At 44.9% G+C, this 26,977-nt stretch overlaps 1 protein-coding gene across 1 annotated transcript in view; it reads right to left on the minus strand.

Moving 5' to 3' along the window:
• NECAB2 (N-terminal EF-hand calcium binding protein 2) overlaps positions 1-26,473 on the minus strand; it is a 217,849-nt gene extending 191,376 nt beyond the window's left edge. The window contains exons 1-2 of the mRNA XM_087877001.1: positions 26,007-26,473; positions 10,049-10,073 (exon numbers count right to left, since the gene is read on the minus strand). Of these exons, the coding sequence (XP_087733127.1) occupies positions 10,049-10,073; positions 26,007-26,225 (244 nt within the window). The 5' untranslated portion in view covers positions 26,226-26,473. The remainder of the gene's footprint in view (positions 1-10,048; positions 10,074-26,006) is intronic.
• Between the last annotated feature and the right edge of the window lie 504 nt (positions 26,474-26,977).

Below are 26,977 nucleotides of genomic sequence, written 5' to 3' on the forward strand. Positions count from 1 at the left end.
TAGAAACCCAGAGGAGGTAAAAGTATAGAAGTCCCTGTGAATTTTACTCCACTAATCGTTGCCAAGCATATGGGGCGCTGCTCTTTTCCATTTCAAGGCCATTCAGCCAGCGCTGTCCGAAGACACTTCTGTGGACATGTGACCAGCGTGACATCAGGGAGGGCTGTTTCCACTCCACCAAAGTGGTACCTATTAATCTACTCGCATTTGCATGCTTTCAAACTGTTAGGTGGGAAGGAGGTGAGGCAAGGACAGGAGCTCACCCTGTCACATGGCACTCGGGTCTCAAACCTGGACTGCCGACTTTTCAATTGACAAGCCCAGCATTTTAACCACTCAGCCACCGTGCCGCCCCTTAAATTTTTTAATGATCTTAAATAACCTCAGATTGGAAAATGAACATACCTGCCTAGGAATTATGTTCTATGAGCCTTAGAAACCCAGAGGAGATCTTTCGTTCAACTTTTTCACCACTGATCTAAATAACTGGGCTGATATGTAATGAGAGAAGAAAAATCACCAGTATAATTAGTCTCTAATTATAACTAAAGAGCCTCTTGATGTGGGTGAAGAAGGAGAGTGCAAAAGTTGGCTTGAAACTCAACATTAAGAAAACTAAGATTATGGCATCCAGCCCTCTCAATTCCTGGCAATTAGATGGGGAAGAAATGGTGGTAATGACAGATTTTATTTTCCTGGGCTCCAAGATCACCGCAAATGGGGACTGCAGTCAAGAAATTAAAAGGCGTTTTCTCCTGGGGTGGAAAGCTATGGCAAATCTAGACAGCATACTAAAAAGCAGAGACATCACCCTGCCAACAAAAGTGCGTATAGTCAAGGCTATGGTTTTCCCAGTTGCAATGTATGGTTGGAAAAGTTGGACCGTAAGGAAGGCTGAGCGCCAAAGAATGGAGGCCTTTGAATGATGGTGCTGGAGAAGACTCCTGCGAGTCCCTTGGACTGCAAGGCCATCCAACCGGTCAGTCCAAGAGGAGATCAACTCTGACTGCTCTTTAGAAGGCCAGATCCTGAAGATGAAACTCAAATACTTTGGCCACCCAATGAGAAGGAAGGACTCCCTGGAGAAGAGCCTAATGCTGGGAAAGATTGAGGGCAAAAGAAGAAGGGGACGAGAGAGAACGAGGTGGCTGGATGGAGTCACTGAAGCAGTCAGCGTAAGCTTAAATGGACTCCAGAGAATGGTAGAGGACAGGAAGGCCTGGAGGAATGTCGTCCATGGGTAGGACACAACTTAGCAACTAACAACAACAAAGTCCAATTGGAGTTTTAAAGATGAGTCTCATGGGCCATTGGCAAATCTTTGAATGCAGTTTTCATTAAGTTTGTGGTCATACTCTCTTCCCACCTCCGTACAGTGGTGCTTCCTGAATTCAAATGTGGACACATAGTCCTTAACTTATAACCATCCATTTAGTGATCACAAAGCCATTTTACCCAGCTCTGTAAATAAACAATACAAATTATCAATAACAGTCCCTATCAAGTAGGATAACAAACAAACAAAAACAAAAAACAAAAAAAGTGTAGGAGAGTATAGGAGAAGAGCAGGAAGCTGGGGAGGCAGGGTTAAGTGTGTCATCAGCTTAGAATCATTATGTTCCCACAAGTGGTCCAAGTTCAATACTTCTTAAATTCCATTTATCCTTATCTAGCACCAGGGGTGGATTCTAAATTTTTTTACTACCGGTTCTGTGGGCATGGCTTATTTTGTGGGTGTGGTTTGATGTGACTGGGTGGGCGTGGTCAATTCAATGTCACTCACGTCAAGGGGAGTCTGTTGCGGCCCACCAGCGGCCTACGCAGATCATGGCTGATCCCAACGACATGGAGGTTGGTGTGGTGTCGCGCCAGCAGCCTGTGCAGCCGGCGCTTGAGTCGGACAGCGAGGAGGCTGAAGAGGATGTGGTGCCAGAGGCAGAGACTCAGCCAGGGCCTTCAGAACCTCCAGAGGCTCCTTCAAGTGAAGAGAGTGAAGTGGAGGAGCCTCTTCTCAATGCTCGAGCATGCAGGGCTGCCAAAAGGCAGGAGTGGCTACTCAGGAGGAGGTCTCCTCAAGAGTAAGGCTTGGGGTTAATTGGCCACTCCTTTAGCCTATATAAGTTCGCACACAGATAGCAAACGTTACTGGAAACAACGTTTGGTCCTACGCAGAGCATTTTGAGAGTGAGTTTTTTGTTACAACTTGGTTTCTGGGCTGATTGCCAACGCTTGTCGGACTGTGTTTAATCTCTGTAATTCATAGCAGGCTGATAAGGACATTTGTGGTTAAAGCCTGCATTTTGAAAGGGGTCTGTTTGTATTAAACAGAGTTTTTGGAGGGGTGTGTGAATGCTACACTTCTTGGGACACGTAGCTGGGACAGAACAAGAGTCATAGTTTTTTGACCACGCCCCTTGTTCCTTCCTCTCAGGTCCAGTTTCAACTCAGTCGGACTGAGAAAAACATCTCTAGCAGATCTGGCTTTCAGCCATTGTCTGTTCGATTATCTCAGAGTCACTGTGAGTTTTTTGACCAAACAATTCTTTAGGATTTAGCAGAGGTACTGGTCTACCAGGCTTTTAACTGCTTGCAGAGCTGTTCTGGTCTACCCATTTGTTTTTGGAGCTCACTGGTCTACCACCACACTGCCTTTTACCACTGATCAGCTGTAGGGCGGCCCTTTGAAGCACCGCGGCAAGAGTTTAAACAGTTTTTTGCCGCTCTGCCACCATCGAAAGTATCAGAAACCACTTTCAGGCAGCTTGGCCTCAATTGCCAATCTACCACCACCAAGCAGTTTACAAGGAGCGGATCGGTTCTAGCCGATCAGTTGGGAGGCTTCTTGGCTACTCAATTTAAAGCTACAGTGTCTTGGTTTTTTTTTCCCTTTTCTTTGTCAAATGAGCCCTGATTTTTTTCCTTCTAGCCAATCAGGACTCGGGAGGCAGCAAATAGATTGGGGGTGGGGCCAGGCAGAGGTGGGGCCAGGCAGAGGTGGTATTTACCGGTTCTCCGAATGACTCAAAATTTCCACTACCGTCTTGAAAGAACTGGGGAGAACCGGTAGCAACCCACCACTGTCTAGCACCAATTTAGTATTAAACTTTAATTGATCACTTTAATATCAGGTGCAAAGTATCACTCAGGATTATATGTTACAGTTCAAATAATTTATTGCTCAAGACTCCAGTTGTTGTGACTCCAACCCCCAAGGCCGACTTATCGGAGGGGGAAGGCTCCGTACATGAAGGAGAGGAGTTGGCCAGGCCTTCCTCTCCAGGACCCTCCTCTCTGGCAATGCCTCAGGTGTCTCCCGAAGGAGATGAGATTGGCCAGGAGCCAGGTGTTTCCGAGCCATCGGATAGTGACAAAGAAACATTGTGGTTGGACCCATGCCAGCGTCGGAGAGACAAGCGTGAGCAGCAGAAAAGGAGGCGTGCCAGAGATTAAGATGAGTCACTGGACCACATCCCACAGGGGATAAAAGGAGGTGAGGTGGCCATTCAGACTCTGTGATGGACAAAACTAACTACTAGCGAGTCACATTGTATCTTTGAAACAACATTATCTGCCTTGGATTTAATACGGACTGGACTTGACAATTCTTGAACTGTGTGTATCTTGTTTGGGTTTATCTGACGGAGAAACAACCCCTCCCTTTATGGGTAAAGTTCTTGGCAAGCAGCTACTGGGTTGCTGCCAATCCTCTTATCAAAAGAATTTGTTGTCTGCCAGTTTTATTTAACCCCTGGCTATCTGTTTGTGTGCGTGTGTGAGACGGGGACAGAACACCAGTCAACTCCAGAAAGTCCCTCTGTTGATGGAGCTAGGAATGGATTGATGATGAATTGCTCTAAACCAGTGTTTTTCAAACTTGGCAATTTTAAGATGTGTTGGCTGGGGAATTTTGGGACTTGAAGTTAAAGTTGCCAAGTTAGAAAATCACTACTCTAAATAATTCAAAGCGGACAGTTTCCAAGAAACCCAGATAAGGAAAAGCAATCATTGCATAAATGCATATAAGAAATTTCCTCTCTTTCTTTTACATTTACGAATAAATCACAGCTGTGTCTGTGGTTACATAATTGGAAAACTGTATATTTCCTTTGGCAAAATGTCCTCAACTACATGTGGTTTGCTGTCACAACATGTTCACACAGTCTTTATTTTTCCCCCCTTGGGGCTGTTAGGACTGAATTCAACACTCTAAAGTGCTATTAACTTGCAGCTTAATTCTCCCTCTTTAATTATAATAGTGACAATACACAATAATTTCTGCGTGGTGGCGCAGCGGTTAGAATGCAGTATTGCAGGCTGACTCTGCTGACTGCCAGCAGTTCGATCCTGACCAGCTCAAGGTTGACTCAGCCTTCCATCCTTCCAAGGTGGGTAAAATGAGGACCCAGATTGTTGGGGGCAGATAGACTGACTCTGTAAACCGCTTAGAGAGGACTGTAAAGCACGATGAAGTGGTATATAAATCTAAGTGCTATTGCTATTACCCAGGTAAACTACTGATATATGCACAGTTTAGTTTCTAATCCTGCATTTTTTTCTTTTCTTTTGTTTTTCGTGGGGGTGGGGGTTTGGAGTTGGTGGAGATGGTGAAACTGTTTTAATCAAAGAGAAGAAATTATCTATCTTTGTTTTCTGCTTGGAAACCACTGCTGAAACTGCTCGAAACTAAAAAAAAAAAAAAAGACTTTGATTTTAGATGTTGATGAATAGAACCAATTTTGTAATTACAGAAATAGCTTGAAGTAGTTATGAAACGTAAAACAAAAGGTTATATTATTTTTGTATTTTACTATACTGAAGAAAGTCAGTTTTTCATTCTCTCTCTCTTGCCACTTTTCTCTTTCCCTCTTTTAGTTCTCTAACTTTTTTTGTATTTTTATCTTATAGTAAAACTTAATATAAAAATGACAAAAAAATTAATGCTGCATTGTTTCTCTAGAAATAAGTTAAAGGTTTCCCCTGTCCCTGTTTCTTAGCTGAGGAGGTCAGCGTTGTCCGAAGACAATTTCCCTGGTCATGTGGCCAGCATGATTATACCAAGGTGCATGGAATGCTGCTACCTTCCCACCAAAGTGGTACCTATTTATCTACTCGCATTTGCATGCTTTCGAACTGCTATGTTATGGTCCGCCAGCAGCCTGAGGAGCTGGCAGCAGAGTCGGACAGTGAGGAGGCTGGGGAGGACCATGGGCCAGTCCTGGAGTCTGGGGAAGGCTCAGACGAGGGCTCTGTGTCAGAGGCAGAGAAAGGGCCATCTGGGAGATACGTGCTGCCTCTGGAGCCTCTAGAGTCAGACCTCAGCGAGGCAGAGGAACAGGGGAGCCTGTTTCCAGTGCATGCATGCACAGAGATGCTAGAAGGCAAGAACAGTTAAAACAAAAGGGACGACTCAGGAGTAGGGCTTGGAGATGATTGGCCCCTTCCATGACTTAAAAGAGGAGCAAAGGCATGTGGACCTTTGCAGGAAGCAACGTTGTTAATTTTGTGCAGTTTAAAGCCTGAAGCTCTGTTTGATTCTGGACTCCGTGTGGCTTTGCCAATTAGGTCTTTGGCAGCGTGTCAAGGGAGATAAAAGTGGGTGATTATCAGCCTTATCCCGAAGGACTCTTTACAACGATTTGGGACTCATCTGTGAATGAACAGAATTCACAGCTGTTAAAATAAAACAGTTTTTTGTGACTACCCGTGTAGTTTTACTGACTCAGGAGGTCTAGGTCAGAACACAAAGCATCTTTCCCACAAAGCATTTATTTATTTATTTATTTATTGGTTCGATTTATATGCCGCCTTTCTCCAGAGACTCAGGGAGGCTTACAATGCACTAAGCAACAGCCTTCATACTTTTGTATATACCTGCTTAGTGGGGCTTTCGGCCCCCCCAAGCGGTGTTCTTTTTTATACAAATCAGCTTATTGCCCCCACAATCTGGGTCCTCATTTTACCTACAGCGGAAGGATGGAAGGCTGAGTCAACCTTGAGCCTGGTGAGATTTGAACTCGCAGTAATTCCAGGCAGCTGGCAGCTAAGTGCTACTTAAGTGCATCTTAACAGCACTTTAGTCCGCTGCGCCACCAAGGCTCCTTATTTCTGAAGCATTATCAAACTGTTCATACTGTTAGGAAATTCGTCCTGACATTCAGTCTGAATCTATGAATTTCAGACTGACATGCGTCATTTCTGAATGAGCTAAAATCCCAGGAAGAAACAGGGTATAAACGAAAAAACGTATGAGCTGTATTTTGGGATACTAAAGAAAACACTCAGTGTGGGGTCCCTGGTACTCTCCGAGCTTGATGGTTTTCTTGCAGACCTTTCATTATCAAAGTAGGTAACGTTATCAGTTTGCATCCAACTCCCTTCTAGCATTGATTATGTCTATGGAGATTCTCAATCCTCCAGGTCATGGTTGTCCCAAAACTGCTTTTTTCAAGAGGCAACTGGATTTTCTTGTTTTTCTTTGAAGATGTTTCGCTTCTCATCCAAGAAGTTTCCTGAGAGCTGAAGAAGCTTCTTGGATGAGAAGCGAAACGTCTTCAAAGAAAAAACAGGAAAAGTCCAGTTGCCTCCTGAAAAAGCACCTTTGGGACAACCATGACCTGGATGACTGAGAATCTCTACAGGTGTTTAGCTATACAATTTGGGATGAAGACTCTTGGAATGGGGTGGGAGTAGGAACGGATTTCCAGAGAAAAAATTGCAGACTACAGGAACCATTTGCACAAATCAGGTGACCCTGAAGACACAGAAAAACCTCCAAGTGCTTCAAGGACCCTCTAAAAGGATGCAAACGACCAGCTGTCTGCAAGGTATATAAATCCTTCCCTTCCCCCACCATCCAGTCAGAACTGAAGAAGCTTCTTGGATGAGAAGAGAAACGTCTTCAAAGAAAAACTAGGAAGTCCAGTTGCCTCTTGAAAAAAATCACCTTTGGGGTTGCAGATTGAAAAGTCTGCATGAAAACCACCAAGCTCAGATTTATTTATTTATTTAGCGTATGGTTGGTCACACACAGTATTAAACCACTTCATTTTTACAGGTTAAAAACAATTAAAACAATAAAAAAGCAGTAAGAAAACCTAAGAGGAAAACAGAAATAACATTTCAAAGTTTAAGGTCGAGTTTGGAGATCCAGTCAGTAGCTGCCGTTGTTATGCAGAGGAAGTCCCTAAAATCTCCTGGATACCTTCTGTTAGGGCATTCCCTCACTATGTGCTGGATAGTCTGTCGAGGGGCCCCGCAATCTCATTGTGCTGAAGGTGTCTTTCCCCATTTATACAGGGAGTCAGCACACACCCCATGAGTTGTTCGAATTCTATTATATGTCACCCATATGTGTCAGGGTAGGCTAAATCCTGGAGGTCTACTACTAGGACTGATATGCTCGGAGACATCTTGGGGGGAACAGCTATTCCACGCCTCCATCCACTTTTGTGTGGTGTTCTGATGATTGGCCATCAACTTACGCGCTGTCAAGATTGGTGGATTTCTTGACTTTAATCGGCATCTTAAGAGATCAGGAATGTATCCATGTATGGGTAGAGAGGAATTTAACAGGATCTTACTATACTCCCAAATGAGAGCTTCTCGTGCGGGGGGAGTATGTGACTAAGAACTGGTAACCAGTAACTAGGTGTAGGTTTTATGCACCCAGTAATTAGCCTCATCGTATGGTTAAGTTGAACATCAATAAGTCCTGTATGTGAGCTGTTTATCCATACAGGTGCACAGTATTCCGCTGCAGAGTAGCAACGCCAAGCTTTGCTACTCTGCAAAACCAAGCCCAGAGAGCACCAAGGATACCTCATTTCAACTCTGAGCTACTAATATTCCCTTCTAAAATAATCCTGAGTTCTTTTTTTTTTTTTTTAACTGTAGGATTCTATTTCAGGTTTTTAAAGATTTCTTGCATATCTCCCTCTAAAAAGCCTCTTCTTTGCAGGAGTCAACATCCTAAATTCTTCCCAACTTTCCTTTTGAAGACTTTATTTCTAGTACTTTTATCTTTCTTGCTCTCCTCTGACCAGTATCTAAAGCTCTGGGCTTGAGAACTGGGACTGGGACTTGAGCTGAAGTTTGACCAGTGCAGCTTAGAAGATAATAATTACTTATTTGAGGATAGAGAAAAATAAGATAGCAACTGTTTGATATTAAAAAGGGCAGAAAGCATAAACTACAGTCCAGGAAGTCCTCAAACAGTTTAATGGCTGTTCAAAGTTACAAAGGCACTGAAAAAAAGTAATGTTTTTCACACTTATGACCATTATAGCATCTCCATGGGCACATGATCAAAATTCAAGACACTTGGCAACTGACTCATATTTATAACAGTTGCAGTGTCCAGGGGTCATTTCGTCAGATTTTGCAACCTTCTGACAAGCAAAGCCAGAATGAGGAAGCCAGATTCACTTAACAACCATAAGGTAAAGGTAAAGGTTCCCCTCGCACATATGTGCTAGTTGTTCCCGACTCTAGGAGGCGGTGCTCATCTCCGTTTCAAAGCCAAAGAGCCAGCGCTGTCCGAAGATGTCTCCGTGGTCATGTGGCCGGCATGACTCAACGCCAAAGGCGCATGGAACGCTGTTACCTTCCCACTAAAGGTGGTCCCTATTTTTCTACTTGCCTTTTTTACGTCCTTTCGAACTGCTAGGTTGGCAGAAGCTGGGACAAGTCACGGGAGCTCACTCCGTTACGCGGCACGAGGGATTCGAACCGCTGAACTGCCGAACTTTCGATAGACAAGCTCAGCGTCTCAGCCACTGAGCCCCTGCATCCCTTTTAACAACCATATTATTAACTTAACAACTGAAGGGATTCCCTTAACAACTGTGGCATAAAATGGGACAAAATTCACTTAACAACTGTCTTGCTTAGCAACAGAAATGTTGGTTGTAAGGACCAGCTGTGTACATTTTCTTCCTTTTTCATTTCATGTGCTTTTTTTAAAATCTACAGCTGCCTCTCATCCTAGACTCAGAAACCTCTCTCCATATTCCACAATCTCACCCCCTCCCGCCAAATTATTATCTAAGCAAGTTGTACTCTACACAAATAAAGTGCAGCTCCCAGGCTCAAATAAACAACATTTAGAATTATTTTCATGCTCTCCCACTACATGAATTAAACAGCAAAATATGGGTCCATCAGGAAGGATTAGGAAGGCTTTGGTTAATGCCAGGAGGGTATACTGTGGTAGTAAAAAAAGAGAAAGAGAAGGTGGGGGGGGGAGAGAACACACACAAGGCAACACAAGGAAAATTGGCTGCATTGGTTCCTTGTGTAACAGTGATAACTTTGGATCCTTCTCCTCATTTGTTATGACAATCACCAAAATCACCCAACTTTTTTTCAAATGTAGGGATCTCAATTAAAAAAAGGCATTTGTCTTTTCAGCAATGCAATATCAAAAGGAAAGAAGGAAGAGAAGGAAGGAAGGAAGGAAGGAAGGAAGGAAGGAAGGAAGGAAGAAAGGAAGGAAGGAAGGAAGGAAGGAAGGAAAAGAAAGAGAGAGAGAGAGAGAGAGAGAGAGAGAAAGAAAGAAAGAAAGAAAGAAAGAAAGAAAGAAAGAAAGAAAGAAAGAAAGAAAGAGGGAGGAAGGGAGGGGAGGAAGGAAGGAAGGAAGGAAGGAAGAAAGAGGGAGGGAGGGAGGGAGGGGAGGAAGGAAGGAAGGAAGGAAGGAAGGAAGGAAAAGAAAGAAAGAGGGAGGGAGGGAGGGAGGGGAGAAAGGAAGGAAGGGAGGGAGGGAGGGAGGAAGAAAGGAAAAGAAAGAAAGAAAGAGGGAGGGAGGGAGGGGAGGAAGGAAGGAAGGAAGGAAAAGAAAGAAAGAAAGAGGGAGGGAGGGGAGAAAGGAAGGAAGGAAGGAAGGGAGGGAGGAAGGAAGGAAGGAAGGAAAAGAAAGAAAGAAAGAGGGAGGGAGGAAGGGAAGGAAGGAAGGAAGGAAAAGAAAGAAAGAGGGAGGGAGGGAGGGGAGAAAGGAAGGAAGGAAGGGAGGGAGGGGGGAGGGAGGGAGGGAGGAAGGAAGGAAGTCACTCACCATTTTTGTCTGCTCTTCTGAAGATCTAGAAGTAAAAAAGAGATATATTTATTATTTCATAATAGCCTGGTCACTACAGTTCAAACCAATACTTGTTTTTGTATGGATTAAGCCCACTAGTTGGGTTCTTATATCATAGTAAGCCACAAATCCTAATTTACATGCTTTAATGGCTGGAGACCAAAACAGCCCTAATCAAACAAGGAAAAAAAAAAATCTGGCTTTGCAGAAAGAGGAGGTCTTATTCACACTTTGCTTTTAAGCCACGATTGTACTAATCATAGCTTGTTGAACAAGCCAATTCGGTTGGGTACCATATTCTGCACCAAACTATGAATCACAATGGAGAAACGACAGTGGCTGGGAATTTATTATTTATTTGTCTATTTTGCTTTATATGACCATACATTCTCCCCCCCCCCCCCGATTCTGAGCATCTAACAGCAATTAAAAACGGAAGAAACAAAGTGAAATATGGTAGTCTTAATTTACAACCAATCATACAAAAGGTTGTAAAATCAGGTTCAGTCACATGATGATCTGTTTTACAACCTTAGGAACATACTTGCCAGGCTCAGTTATGGTCAAAACCTGAGGACTTTTACCCTGGCAACCAGGGTAAAAACCCAACAAACAGGAATTAGATAGCCGTATTACAGACTCTAAATGACCCCCGATGTCCATGCTCAGGATCGCAGCCATGACTTAAGGGTTTTGCAAAAGACAAGCAGTGTCGGGGCCAACTTAATCCCCATGGAAGTCATCTCCAAAGGACAGGGGCCACAAGAGAAAAGGACCCATTTCCTCGACCCTGCCAGAGGACTCTCCTTGATTCACAACACCGATAATACGCTTATTCTGCCACATCTAATGGGATGAGTAGCGATGGGAAAGAATCAATAAAGGAGAATATTGGTAGCTCAGGGTTGACATGAGGGGTCCTTGGTGCTCTCTGAGCTGTTTTTTTGCAGACGTTTCATTGTCCAAACTAGGTAATATCATCACAGTTAGAAAGGGCCTGGTGGCTCAGCAGACTGATAGCATTGTGATCAACACCAGCTGCCTGCAATTACTGTAAGTTCGAATCTCACCAGGCTCAAGGTTGACTCAGCCTTCCATCCTTTCTAAGGTAGGTAAATTGAGGACCCAGTTTGTGGGGGCAATAAGCTGACTTTGTATAAATATACAAAAGGATGAAGGCTATCGCTTAACACACTGTAAGCCGCCCTGAGTCTCCGGAGAAGGGTGGCATATAATTTTTTTTTTTAAAAAAGGGAATGGAGTTTGGGGGGAGGAGGAGGAGGAGGAGGAGGAGGACAACGACGGTCCTGGGTGCTCTTGGAGCTTGGTTGTTTTCTTGCAGATGTTTCATGACCCAGCTAGGTAACATCATCAGTGCTAGAAGGGAGTGAGGTTTGAGAGGAGGAGGAGGAAGAGGAGGAAGACTGTGGGGTCCTTGGTGCTCTCTAAGTTTAGTTGTTTTCTTGCTGACACTTCATTACCCAAACTAGGTAACATCTTAACCCCTTGCAGTGCACTGATCATGTTACCTAGACTGGGTAATGAAACGTCTACAAGAAAACAACTAAGTTCAGAGAGCGCCAAGAATCTTAGGGCTGGAAGGGACCTTGGAGGTCTTCTAGTCCAACCCCCTTACCTAAGGCCTAAGGATGGTCTTCATACCACCCTGGACAAACGGGTGCGCAAACGTTTCTTGAAAACCTCCAGAGAGGCTTCTTTGGTGCAAAGTCTCCTGAGCCCCCTGAGGGAGAAACACTGGCTGAATGCAAAGCCAGGTACAACTTCTTCTTTTTTTTTTAACTCAAACTTTTGTTCTTCACCATCCTCCCTTCCCACAATGTTTAGCAGATGTTCCTTCCCATAACAGACCCCCGACGAACAGCCAGAGAAAAAGGGAAATCTGATCGAGATAACTGAATTGCACCGGTGAGGATCTGAAGCGTACAAGATATTTCCCAGTTTGTCAGAAAAAAATAGATCGGTGGAGTCATGAAGAAGAAGAAGGAGAAGAAGAAGAAGAAGAAGAAGAAGGAGGAGGAGGAGGAGGAGGAGGAGGAGGAGGAGAGGAGGATGAAGAAGAAGATGAAGAAAGAAGATATGATGATGATGATGAAGAAGATGAAGAAGATGATGAAGATGAAGAAAGAAGATGAAGAAGATGAAGATGAAGATGAAGATGATGAAGAGGAGATTATGAAGAAGAAGATGATGAAGATGAAGAAAGAAGATGAAGAAGATAGAAGATGAAGAAGATGATGATGATGAAGAAGATGATGATGAAGATGAAGAAGATGAAGAAGATGAAGAAAAAGAAGAAGATGAATGATGAAGAAGATGATGATGAAGATGAAGAAGATGAAGATGAAAAAGATGATGAAAAAGGAGATGAAGAAGAAGATGAAGATGATGAAGAAGGGGATGAAGATGAAGAAGATGAAGAAAGAAGAAGATAAAGATGATAATGATGAAGAGGAGGAGGAGGAGGAGGAGGAGGAGGAGGAGGAGGAGGAGGAGGAGGAGGAGGAGGAGGAGGAGGAGGAGGAGGAGGAGTTATCAAGGACCAAGCCTTGGGGAGTTAGAAACCTGAGCCTGAAGCCAAAGGTGAGATTGCCAACAAAACGCACAGTAAAATTATATTTGACACTCCAGTATAAAAAAGGAGAATGTGTCAGCAAAGCCGGTCCCTGTGAACTTTCAATGCTTGTGTAGTTAACGTAGGATAGTAAAAGAAGAGATACTCTGCATGGGAAGGAGATAAATTTAAACCAAACCAAGCAGAAGCAGAAGCTGGGGAAGGAGAGGGGGAAGACATGCAAACACACACACACACAAATAATAGGAGATATCTTGTGGAAATAATATCTGGAGACAAATACAGTAAACAAAAAAAAAAAAAAATCAGTTTGAAAAACCACTTAAGAAATGGAGGCAATTTATTGCTGTAGACAAACCTCCCTGAAGCTGCTGTCTCCAGATGGGTTGGAACTATAATTCATGAAATTCATAGCTAACTTAAATTATGATGATGATTATTTTTTTAAAAAAGCAGACTCATTAGAGTGCCCCAGCTGGAATTTCCCCAACAATGGTTCTGGGCCACCCAGAATTACTGGAGTTGGGTACCATATAAATTGAATAATAGATGGATAAATAAATAAACAGATAAGAGGACAGGCAGAAATAAAAGTGAGAAGAAACAGCCCATCCAGCTAGGCCAGGCCATGGAGCACCTGGCAAGGACCCCTGGATGCCCCTTCGTTGCTGCAGGATCCGTTATTGTAAAGGTCTGCCCGGGTTCCTTTTTTATACCAAGCAGAATCGAGAGAATTATTTTGACTTTCTTTCATATACTTTAGATATAGAGTTAGAGTGAGAGAGAGAGAGAGATAACAAGAGAGAGAGAGAGAGAGAGAAGGAGGGAGGGAAGGAGGGAGAGGGAGATTGAGAGAGAAAGAGATGATGATGATAGATAGATAGATAGATAGATAGATAGATAGATAGATAGATAGATAGATAGATAGATAGGTGGGCGGGTGGATGGATAGAGAGAGAGAGAGAGATGCATGGATGGATGGAGAGAGAGAGAGAGAGAGAAAGAGAGAGAGAGAGAGAAATAGATAGATAGATAGATAGATAGATAGATAGATAGATAGATAGATAGATAGATAGATAGAAAGAAAGAGAGAGAGAGATGGATGGATGGATATAGATAATAGATAAGATAGATAGATGATAGATAGAAAAGAGGGAGGGAGGAGGGAAAGAGCGAGAAGGAGGGAGGGAAAGAGAGAGGTGATAGATAGATAGATAGATAGATAGATAGATAGATAGATAGATAGATAGATAGAAGAGAGGGAGGGACGAGGGAAGGAGGAAGAGAGAGAGAGAAGAAGGGAGGGAAGAGGCAGAGGGAGCTTGAGAGAGAGGGAGAGAGAGACGATAGATAGATAGATAGAGAGAGAGAGAGATAGATAGATAGATAGATAGATAGATAGATAGATAGATAGATAGAAGAGAGGGAGGGACGAGGGAAGGAGGAAGAGAGAGAGAGAAGAAGGGAGGGAAGAGGCAGAGGGAGATTGAGAGAGAGATGATAGATAGATAGATAGATAGATAGATAGATAGATAGATAGATAGATAGATAGAAGAGAAGGAGGGGGGAAGGGAGGAAGGGAGGGAGAAAGAGAGATATCTGTGATCAGGAATAAAAGAGAGCAATTTGCTCCCCTTCTCTTGTCCCAACAAGCAGTTGAAGAAACACTTTTTCACATATAGCCATTATAGAAACATTTTACTGAAATCCCCTGAAAGCACAACCACCCAATTTAAAACCTTCGTCACTGGCACTATCCAGAGGCAATATATAAAAGCAAGTATATATATATCCATATCGGTGGGCACACAAGCTCAGCTCCATCGCACATGTGCACGCCAGCCAGCTGACTTCCGGGCCTTCTGGGCCCACAGGAAGTCAGGAAGCAGGTTGTTTCTGGCCTCCGGAGGGCCTCCGGGGGTAATGGTGGGGAAGGCCCATTTTTCGCTCTCCCCAGGCTCCAGAGCCTTTCTAGGAGCCTGGGGAGGGTGAAAACAGCCTTCCCCACCCCCCGGAGGCCCTCTGGAGGCCAGAAACAGTCCATCCAGGGAGGGTGGGAAAGGAAAGCAAAAAAACGGCCTACTGGGCCCACCGTGCCATCGCGTGCCAAAAGCAGGAGAGTCACGTACATACGACCCCCCGTGGTCTCCCCGCTTTTGGCACGCGATGGCAAAAAGGTTAGCCATCACTGGTATATACTGCGCATATATATGTGTGTACGTAATATAAATATTATATTTATTACACACACACACACACACACACACACACACATATATATATATATACTTGTACTTACACACACACTTATTGCACACCTATTATTCAGTCTTGAGCTCATTCATTTGAGCTCCCGAGCACACCTGATTAAACAACCACAACTAGAGACAACAACAACGTCAACAGGATGAAACGGCTGCCGTATAAATAGCTTTCGTTCAGCTGGCTTTATTTTCTGGGTCAGAACTCAAAAGAAACAGTGATGCAAGACACAAAAAAAAAAGAAAGAAAGAAAAGAAAAAAGGAGGGCAGTAAGAAACATCAGCCGAAACATACAGGATCAAAAGCAAGAATATCTCAGCAATACTATCCCAGGGACCCGTTGTGTTGATTTCTGCCTTTTAAAAGATACCCCGAGCGATGCTTGAATCGGGGCGAAGTTAGCATTAAAAAGGACACGCCGGCTCAAGCCAGCCTCTGAAGTGAGCTGCTAACCGGGCGAATCTGAAATAAGAACCGACAAAAAGCTGTTGCATTTGAAGTCCGCTGGGCGAGGAAAGCCAGCTGTTAAGACACAATTTAATTGCCCACCTAATGGCACAAAAAAATGGATTGGAATAAATGTGCAGTAGAAATAGGGAGGGGAAAAACAGACCTAATGAATTCCATAACTGGCTGATTTAGGAATCTGGGACGCGTAGTTCTAATCCCTTCGGATGGCGCCTGGGCGAGGAGGATTTTAATTCCCAAACCTTGCCTTTCACTCTTCGCTTTTAGCCATTCGATTGCAAAAAAAAACGCTTGAAACGGCACTAACCTAACCCCTTGGTGTCAACCCTGAAGGGAATCTGGCTGAAGCCATCTTGGAGACTTCAGGGTTGCCGCACAATGGTGGGAGGCGAGGAAAAATAGTTAAGATGGGGCTGTTACATAGATTCAAGGATCAAGCCCAATAACTCATAGAAGTCATTCCTTTTCTAATAAATATATTTATTGTTTCTATTAAACATCTTAACAGGTATCATGTCAGGAGAGAGTACAAGAAGTACAAGAAGAGCCTTGGTAGTACAGAGGTCTAAGGCACCCTGTTATTAAGACCAGCTGCCTGCAATTACTGCAGGTTCGAATCTCTCCAAGGCTCAAGGTTGACTCAGCCTTCCATCCTTTCTAAGGTAGGTAAAATGAGGACCCAGTTTGTGGGGGCAATAAGCTGACTTTGTATAAATATACAAAGAATGAAGGCTATTGCTGAGCACATTATAAGCCGCCCTGAGTCTCCGGAGAAGGGCGGCATATAAATCAAATTAAAAAAAAAAAAAGATGAAGGAGCGGGATGGAGCTTATATATTAAGGAGGCAGAGTCACGGTAAGGAGGAGTTATGAGGGGGTGGTTATTGGAAAAGGGAATTAATATTTACATCCTTTTGCTATATACATCAATCATGTAAGAGCCTGAGTGGCGCAGCAGACTAATGCTACTGTTAAAGGTAGTATTTAGCTTCCAGCTGCCTGCAATTACTGCGAGTTCAATTCTCACCAGGCTCAAGGTCGACTCAGCCTTCCATCCTTTCTAAGGTAGGTAAAATGAGGACCCAGTTTGTGGGGGCAATAAGCTGACTTTGTATAAATATACAAAAGTATGAAGGCTATTGCTTAACGCACTGTAAGCCGCCCTGAGTCTCCGGAGAAGGGCGGCATATAAATAAATAAATAAAAAAAATCAATCAGAGGGTTAGTCATTTACATGTGACAGGAGTTTTGTAGCCCAAACAAGAACGTTTTCCTGTGGGAACCAAGGACATTCTCACAGATGGCTGGCCAAAGGAGGAGCTAGTAACCCAGCAACCGGCCAGCAGCTGGATTGGACAGCGTGACCAGTGACTTTTGGGGGGGGAGGCAGTGGATATGTTTACTTTTAATTAGATGAAAGCAGGGGTGAAATGATCCCGGGTTCGGACTGGATCATCCGATCCGATAGCAATGGCGGTGGGTGGTTTGGAGAACAGGTAGCAAAAATCCCTGCCCCTCCCCCCCTCATGCCTAGCTGAGCCGCACGATCATCAGAGGCTTTTTTTTTTAATTTTTAAAAGCATTTTTTCTACAACATCTTTGGTGGAAAAAATGCTTTTAAAAGTAAAACAAAAAAGCCTCTGCCGATCAGGCAAGTCAGCTGGGATCGTCAGAGGCTTTTAAAAGCATTTTTTTCTACAATCTCTTCAGCCGAAGAGGTTGTAGAAAAAATGCTTTTAAAAGTTAAAAAAAAAAAGTTGGCCTCTGATGAGGTGGGCGGGGTAAGCGAGCAGCGACTGGGCTGGGGACCGCTTTGGGGCGTGGCCAACCAATGTTATTACCGGTTCTCCGAACTACTACAAATTTTTACTACCGGTTCTTGCGAACCGGTGTGAACCAGGAGCAACCCACCACTGTGGCCTGCATGTGTGTGCCGGAAATCAGAAGAGCAGCTGGCGACGGCATGAGTGCCCACAGAGAGGGCTCTACATGTCACCTCTGGCACGCCATCATGGTCATAGACTCATAACACCTGACTTGATGAAATATCCCAGAAACTCTGATCTCTTTTATGTAAAATTACTATTGTCAGATCGGGGTGATTCAGTCTCTTAGAACGTAGCTACGTTTTGTTACGCTGCCTGTAAAATTAGGCTGACTTTGGTTGCCTGTTGGTGTCACCATCATTTGTCGTATATTAGCATTACAGTAGTTCTCAATTTGCACTGGTTTGTTTAGTGACTGTTCCAAGTTACAACGGCAAGGAAAAATGGGACTTAGAACCGTTTTTCACAGTTACGAACCAGGCAACTGGTTCATACTTATGACCGTCGCAGAGTCCCAGGGTCCCTTTTGTGACCTTCTGACAAGCAAAGTCAACGGGGAAGCCAGATTCACTTAACAACTTCACTGTTACTAACTTAACAGCTGCAGTGATCCGCTTAACGACTGTAGCCAGAAAGGTCATAAAATGGGGCAAAACTCACTTAAGGCATATGTCACTTAACAACAGAGATTTGGGGCTCAATTGCGGTTGTAAATCAAAGGCTGCTTGTATTTCTTTTTCAACTTCATATCTGCCTTATAACTTAAAATCTGGGCAAACATTTGAATGGGATAGTATAAGTTCTCCTGCCTTGAGCAGGGGGCTGGACTAGGTGATCTCCGAGGTCCCCTTTCAGCTCTGGGATTCTATGTTCTACTATGCCTCGTTTTATTTGTTTCTGTTCTGTTCTGTTTTATTTTATTTTAATACATTTAATTTTTTGTGCTGCTCTGTGACCATAATACAGATTGAACTGCACTGAATAGAATCGACTACCTCTACTTTCATCGGGGAAAATATTTCAAGACCGGCAGCATAAATTTAGAAGAGCAACCACTCATTTGTTAGCACCCACCCCCACAACGGCTCCCCAGAGATAAATCAATACACAAAGAAGTTTTTTTCCCTCTCTCTCTCTCTCTCTCTCTCTCCTTAATATTTAGACCCAGCTAACGCTTGGGAAAACTCTATCCAAAGAAAACAGGAGAGAACAGCTGACAATTAGGTGTAGAGGCAGGGGTGAGGCTGGTGGGGGTTCGTAGGGGTTCGTGAGAACCTCTAGCTAAGATTCTGTGCAGTTCGGAGAACCCCCAAATCCCACTCCTGGCTGGCCCCGCCCCACCCCTCCCAGGAGTCCCCACACAGCCCATTTTGAATGCAGGTAAGTGCAGGGCATGCACTGAGGCTCGGGGAGGGTGAAAAACGGGCCTACTGGAAGTTTGGGAACAGGCCCATTTCCAGCCCCCAGAGGGCCTCCGGAGCCTGGGGAGGCCATTTTCAACCTCCCAGAGGCTCAAGGAGCCCCAGGAGGGCAAAAATGCCCCCCACTGCTGTGGTGCAGGAGGCCGACTAGGCCACGCCCACCATGGCCACGCCCATCCAGCAACTGGGCAGAGAACCCCTTGCTAAAATTTTTGAAGCCCATCGTTGCCTAGAGGGTAAAAACGACAGCCCTGTGCAAAACTATTTGAAAATAAAAAGGGTATCAGACTTCGATGCTATCTCAAAATAAATGCATTTCCAAACTGCCAATCTTTAAGGAAATTTTCTCTTTATTCGAGTACAGCAACCGGATCATGACTCGTGCGGTCAGGACTGACCTTTGCCCCCCAATCCCTCCCTTTCCGATCCCCAATTCTCTGCTTCTCATTGGCTATCTTCCAAGTCACTCTCCTGACTTCTTTTCTCATCAGTTCACAGGAATGTTCCCCCCCTCTTCATTTCCAAGGAGACCAAGCTTCAAAGGGATTTAGCAGGCAAAAGTTCAGGCTTTATCTCCCTTTTCTATGTCAGCGCTGAGACGCTGACAAAGGGCCAAATTCGGCAATGCGTGGCTTCTGACGATATCGTTTTTCATTCTGCACATTTTCAGGCAACTGCACCACTTCTAGCCTTTGACTAAAGGAGGCTCATTTAAACGCTACAGCTCTTGACTCTTGCTCTGAGAAATGCTATTCTCACCGGAGACAGAAACTGCATCAAAGGAGCAGAAAAACAACACAAATATACAGAATAATTGGGATGCCTCGTCACAGATAGTTCTCAAACTGACAACCGCAGTCGCGACCGGAACTTCCATTGCTAAGTGTGACTGTCGTTAAGTGAAGCATACCCCACTTGATGAGCCTTTTTGTACACAGTTGTTAAACGAATTTGGCTTCCTTCGTTGAATTTTCTTTATCAGAAGCTGGCCGGGCAGGTCACAAATGCAATCATTGGCAATAGATGCCAGTTGTCGGGAACTCAAATCTCGATCCTATGACTGCAGGGAACGCTGCAACTGTCATAAGTGCAAGGATGGGTCATGAGTCACTTTTTTCAGCACCGTTGTAACTTCAAACAAATGGTCGTAAGTCAAGGACTACCTGTGTTCCCTTCGCAAAGCAAAGAAGGTTATCAGTGTATACAGAATAATGGAGTTAGAAGGGAGCTTGTAGGTCATCCCTTCCAACCCCCACACCTCACCCAAGCAGGAGACCCTACACCATTTCTATCCTAAATTATCCTAAAGCCCTGGTAGATAGCACTCTTGTATCTGCTCTGGAAAAAAAATCCTAATCCTGTCAGGGTTCCCACACGCTAATTAAATCATGAGCCTTGAGCCAAGCTTCAAAAGAAATCCAGTTATTTATTAGGAGCTTCATGTCGGCACCTTCCCAAGTGAAGCCAGCTCTGACCCTACGTAATTTACGCTCCAATTATGACCCTGTTTCCCACCTCCCCCCCAGGGTGTGTCATCAATCACATTCGCCAACGGAGCAATTTCACGGGTTGTAGAGGTCCCTCCTCTCCAGCTGCTGTAGGTAACCCTGGATACAGCCTCGAGAGAGATAAGCATGGAATGTACATCTGTCTTTGACCGCCGTGCCGGGTTTCCCATCTCCCCTGGCCTAAGGCAACTTGAGAACAGGCCAGGGATGCTTTGCGAGTTGACACTACCGTAAAATATCTAAAATGAGAAAGCAGCCTCGACTTTGCAAATCCTCAGCATCTGGCAACACATTCACTCCAAAGCACCTGAGGGCAGGACTAAAAACAATGGGTGGAAGCTTGTCAAAGAGAGCTCCAACCTAAAAGTTGGAGGCTCATCCTGTTCTTCCGGATTTCTCTCGTTTGATGTTTCCATCCCGTAATTTCTGATCCAGTTCTAAGAAGAGCAACTAAGGTGATTAAAGACCTGGAGACAAAAACATAGGAAGAATGCTTGCAGGAATTGGGTCTAGAGAAAAGAAGGACTGGAGGGGGACACATATAGCAGGATTCCAGTACTTGGGGGGCTGCCCCAAAGAAGAGGGGGGCCCAAAGAAGAGGGGGGTCCACCTATTGTCCAAAGCACCAGAGGGCAGGACAAGAAACAATGGGTGAAAACTAATCGAGGAGAGAAGCAACCTGGAATTAAAGAGAAACTTAACATTGGGAACAAATAACCAGCGGAACAGCTTGCCACCAGAAGTTGTGGGTGCCCCATCCCTGGAGGGTTTTTTTAAGAAGAGATTTGACAGCCACTTGTCTGGAGTGGTATAGGGTCTCCTGCTTGGGCAGGGGGCTGGACTAGAAGACCTCCAAGGTCCCTTCCAGCCCTATTCTGATGGACAGACGGACTGAAATCAGGAGAAATTTTCTGACCGTGAGAACAATTAAACAAGCCACCGTGAGAAAGAGTTGGCAAAACAGCTGGCTCAGTTCAAATTGGATCTGACCGAGAAGGAGGCTCAGCAGAAGCACCTCACTGAGGACTAGGAGCATAGGCTTTCCAAGCAGAGGGAAGACCTGCGGGAGTGCAAGGCCAGGTACCGGCACCTGGAGGCTCAGTGGGCTGAGATGGTCAGCCAGTTCCAGACCATGATGCAGTCCCACTGGAATGAAGCTCTCCAGCTCTTTGCCACCAGCGGTGCTTCCCTCCAGTCTTTGCCGAAAGCCCCGTACCAGGAGGCCGAAGCAGATCCCAAGTCGGAATTTCTGCCCCCCTTCGACCCACACAAGAAGACCCCAAAGGGGGAGACTCTCTGCAGCAACACAAACTTTCATTGCACGTATCTGTCCCAGGGGCCGTAGTTTGAGGACCCCTGATTTAGTGCAATATAAAAAAGTGCAAATAATTTTTCTGCAGACCACCAAAATTTTCTCACAGACCACCAGTTGGTGACCGCTGGACTAGAAGACCTCCAAGGTCCCTTCCTGCTCTATTCTATTCAATAAAACTGGTTAAATTGGACCTCGTGTGGGCCTGATCTTTCCCACCTGACATAAAGGGTTGATTCAAAAGAAGAATGCAGGTCAACCGTTCAGAGTTGGATAGAGCTGAATAGCTTGACCCCCGAATGCAAATATTCTGCACTGCAGCCATCTACTCAACGTTGACAATTGCAAAGAAATAAATTAGCAAGCCAAGATATATATCTGCCTCCGATATTGCATCAAGATGCTCAGATATTTTAGAGAAAGAGTCCCTACCGCTATTTCATTTCAAATAGTTTGGAGAAGATCCGAGCCTCTCTTCTTGGACTCATTAAACTACCCTTAATGTAAGGCGCGCCGGAGAGAGGATGCTTCATGCCAAAATCAGAGGATCTTGCACAGCTCATCAACCAACAGCAGCAGAGAAGAGACCTGGGTATCAAATAGCTGCAAAATTTAGTGGACTAAATTTCCACTTGCTACATCAGCTAAGTTCTAGCTGGCACCATTGTTAATATCTCCTCTGAAGCAACGTTGGATGGCATTTCCAAAAGAGAAGTGGAATAGTAGCTGACTCATTCTGTTTTTCTTTTGCTATCTTCATGCTTTCCAAAACGGCAAATAAATACAGAGGTATATGCTTTAATTATTGTGGTTGTTACGCTGATAGAAGAGAAGAGAAGAGAAGAGAAGAGAAGAGAAGAGAAGAGAAGAGAAGAGAAGAGAAGAGAAGAGAAGAGAAGAGAAGAGAAGAGAAGAGAAGAGAAGAGAACCTTGCAGGTCATCTAGTCCAGCCTCCTGCTCAAACAGGAGAACCTATACCATTTCAGATAAGCAACTGTCCAGTCTCTTCTTAAAAACATCCAGTGATGGAGCACCCACAACTTCTGGTGGCAAGCAGTTCCACAGATTAATAGTCCTCACTGTTAGGAAGTTTCTCCTGAATTCCAGGTTGCTTCTCTCCTTGATTAGTTTCCAACCATTGTTTCTTGTCCTGCCCTCTGGTGCTTTAGAGAATAATTTGACCCCCTCTTCTTTGTGCTGTTATTGAGCTTTATTTGTTCAATGTGTTTTTTTAAAAAAACATTTTCTGATATCTCTCTTTAAATCCACTAATACAGCTAATCTATTTCGTTTAGTTCCAATTCTAACTATTGTAAAGTGATAATGTACTACCGTGTTTCCCCGAAAATAAGACCCTGTCTTATATTTTTTTGAACCACGAAATAAGCGTTTGGCCTTATTTTCGGGGAGGTCTTATTATTTTGGGGCGCATGGAGCAAGATGGGGCTCCTCTTTGCCATTTTACCTGATTTCCAGCTCTGCATTTAAATATTTTCAGGGAGGGCTTATTTTCAGGGGAGCCTTATTTTAGCGCATGTGCTCAGAACCCCAATTGGGCTTATTATGAGGGGATGTCTTATTTTCGGGGAAACAGGGTAATTGTACATGTCTTGCAGGAATGCTTTCTAAATACCATAGCATCCAAGTTCAGAGGATTCCTCAGTGTTTCTCTGCCACCTTTCTAAAAAAAATACCGTCCTAAAGTATTTTTCTTTCAAACTCAAATTTTATTTTGAAATGTCCATTTGAAGCAATTCAATTCCGTTTCAATTGCCTTCCCCCCCCCGGCATCTGCCATCCAGCTGTGCTGGACTCCCACAGAAGCCAAAATCGGATACATCTGGCAGGCAGCCTGGGTAGATAGAAGGTTGATCTAAAAGGATCGTTTCAATAAAAGTGGGATGCATTTCGAATTCTAACTATTTTTGCACAACAGCTTTTATAGCAATGAAGTCTGGAGCCAAGATCTTGTAAAAAAAAAAAAAATAGAATTGGTATGGTGATAGTCACCATGGTCCATAACCACTGTGGTCCATTCCACACCATTTGGTGAATAACCATCAGCTGCCTTGCAAATATATAAAAATATTATGCTAAGCTGTAAGCGAAGCACACCAGGTGAAGCGGGAAAGCAGAAACCTGCCGAGTTTTCACAACATGCTTAACTTGGTTTTATTAAATTCACATTTTCTGAGTTTTGACAATACATTGAACCATAAACTAACCAAGTAGTCCGCATTCACACAACATTCAAAACCATAAGGGACTAACCACGATAAGATTTTAAAAGTTTAATGCCTGTCAAGAGGTTTGTTACTGAGCTAGTTAATACGTTTATTCAAGTGGTGTGGGATAAAGAGGTTAGCGAACGTGATTGTGTGTCAAAGTTTAACAAACAATGTTTGAGGGGCTGCCACAAAGAAGAGGGAGGGTCAAGCTATTTTCCAAAGCACCTGAAGGCAGGACAAGAAGCAATGGATGGAAACTAATCAAGGAGAGAAGCAACCTAGAACTAAGGAGAAATTTCCTGACTTTGAGAATAATTAATCAGTAGAACGGGTTATTTTCAGAAGTTGTGGGTGCCTCATCTTTGGAGGTTTTTAAGAAGAGACTGGACAGCCACTTGTCTGGATTGGTATAGAGTCTCCTGCTTGAGCAGGGGGTTAGGCTAGATGACCTCCAAAGCCCCTTCCAACTCTGTTAATTCTGTAATTCTGCCACCCAGTTCGATGCAAAATAATTGAGGCCACCAATCCTAAACAACATCAGAAAAGTTCTTGTTCACGGTACAAAGAAAACCTACCATTAGCCAAACATTTTTCAACATTACACCACCACATTCTTTGACATGGCAAGATTGAGAACTGAGTGAGAAAACTGGCTTGTATTTCATAATTCTAGCAGAAAAAGTGCATGTTCCTTCTTTATTGATAAACAAAGCCTTCGTTTAACACTTGCGATTCCTACCGATGCACAATTAGCCCTCGGATCGATTGAAACAAAAACAACCAGAAAATCTATTATCCTTGATTTCCAAAAAGAAACTCTCTATGTAAATTTTTTTCATCGGAGATTCTCTTTTCTAAGACTTTCCAATACTTTAAAAAAAAAAAAAACAGCACTGCCCCTTTATAGAACTTTTAACAAAATTTTAACCATTTGCATAAACCTTCCTAATATCAAGCCCATAAGAAAAACTCTATTTGATAAGATCTAACACGCCAGATCTGTTTCCGATCTGAGAAACTGGGGAAAGATTTTTCTATTTCTCAGCTAAATTCCAATACATCGGAACTCCTACATTGTCAGGAGGGAGTCATAAAATATTATTAATTCCTGAAGAAAGACAGAGAGAGTGAGAGAGAGGGGGGGGAAGAAAGAGAGGAAGAGGGGAATGTAGGAGAAATAGCTTCGGCCATTATTCTTTGTCCAGGATTCTCCTTTCCCTGCAAAGCAAGTTGGATTGTTTTCTCCGTTGGAATAGTCTTAAGTGGGGAAAAAAACTTCCATCCACTTGGCAAGGAGATTGTGAAACTTAAAATGATTGTAAAACTTAACTGAAAGGCCGAAAAAGGTTTCTAGGAATTTCTAAGGGCTGTTTGAAAAGTTGATGCACCTGGAGATATTGTGGTGGGTTCTCGAATTGTGGCAATTGTCAGGAACCCCAGTCAGGGGGGGGGAAAGGAGATACCTGACCCTCTGGCTCCCACCCACCCAATTGACTGCCATGGAGAAGGGGCTGGTTCAAATCTTGAGACTTTTTCTTTAAAAAAGGACCACAGATTCCCAAGGTCTTCACAAAAGGCTGAGAGACCCCCCCCTCAAGGAAGCCTTTTGCAGCTGCTCCAGAGAAACCCCCTTCCTATTTTGCAAACCCCCTCCCCACCCAGGACTCTGGGTTTCCAAGTTCCCCCTCCAGGTTGCTTTGGAGGAGGGGGTCTTTCTCCAGGATGGAGTGACGGGGAGGAACATCTCCTCCAAAGGTCCCTCTCAGGGATCAGCTCAGGGGCCGCCACACCATAACCCCCACCCCACCCCACCCCAAAACCTTGCCTCGTCCCCCCAACTCTCTCAACTCCGGAACTTGGCTCCCTCAAAGCCCCTTCCTCTTCTCTTCTCATCTCTCTTCCTTCCCCAAAACACCCAGCGCCCAGTGACTCCGAGGCTCGGAGGGATAGACTGCCCCCGCCGCTGGAGGCTCCGCCGGCGCCCCGTGCGAGGGTCTTTCCAAGGGAAAGCGAAGACGTCTGCTAAAAGGGAGGGTCTCCCGGGCAGCTGCCACCCCCCCCACCCTCCCCCAAAGATCCGGGTCAGGAGAAAGGCTCAGGGTGGGGGGTGGGGAGTGGGGGAGGCGAGCTGAGAAGCTGGAGCCAGGGCCAGGTGAGGGCAGGCGGACAGGTATGGTAGGTAGGCAGGCATGCTGGAGCCAGGGCCAGGTGAGGGCAGGCGGACAGGTATGGTAGGTAGGCAGGCAGGCATGCAAAGGGGGTGCGGGCATCTCCCACCTTTCCTTCCATCTCCCCCCCACCTCCCCATCCCCGACTCACGTCCAGGATGACGGAGGTGCCCTTCTTCTGCTCGGGGCCGGCGGCGGCGGCGGCGGCGGCGGCGGGACCCTCGGGCAGCAGCTCCCGCTCGGGCAGGGGGCTCTTGCCGTCGCTCATTTTGGTGACCACCCAGCGCAGGAGCCCGCTCGCCGGCTGCGGCTGCTGGCGGAGCAGCCTGTGGACGCTCTCGCGGCAGTAACGCGCTGCCTGCTCACACATCTTTCACCGACGCCTTCATCCTGCTGCAGCCGGGGGTATTCCCTCCCCCCCCGGCCCCGGCTACCTCCGCGCCCCGCGCCCGCGCCCACCCTTGCGCGCCCCCCGCAGGAGGCAGCCGGAGGCAGGCAGGCAGGACTGGCCCCGCCGAGGGGGGCGAGGGGGAATTAATAGCCGGAGGGGAGGCGAGGCAGGCGGGTCTTCTCGTCTCCCGAGCCAGCCGGCGGACGGAGGAGAAGCGCGGGGCCGCCCCTGGCTTTTCGCCGGCGCGCCTGGGAAAGAGGATGAGCAATTGCCTGAAGTTTCCTGGGTACCAGCAGGTCTTAGGGGGCGGGAGGAGCGGGGGGGGGGAGAAGAGAATTGAAAAGCCTAATGCAAAGGGAAAGGGAAAGGGGAAGGGGGGGGAGAACAGGAAAGGAAGTAACTCCAGTCATCAATTGTCCCAAAACATCACAACACAACACAACACAACACATACCATACCATACCATAAAACATAACATAACATAAAAGTAGTATTTTAGTATAACATAACATAACATAACATAACATAACATAACATAACATAACATAACATAACATAACATAACATAACATAACATAACATAACATAACATAACATAATCTTAGACTTACATGCTACTTCATAGTGGTTTACAAAGTCAGTATATTGCCACATTTTACCAACCTTGGAAGAATGAAAAGTTGAGCCAACCTATTATGTATTGTATTGCATTGCATTGCATTGCACTGCA

The sequence above is a fragment of the Pantherophis guttatus genome, chromosome 11 (assembly GCF_059756535.1).
Source record: "Pantherophis guttatus breed Tessera chromosome 11, ASM5975653v1, whole genome shotgun sequence".
NCBI classification, from domain to species: Eukaryota; Metazoa; Chordata; class Lepidosauria; order Squamata; family Colubridae; genus Pantherophis; species Pantherophis guttatus.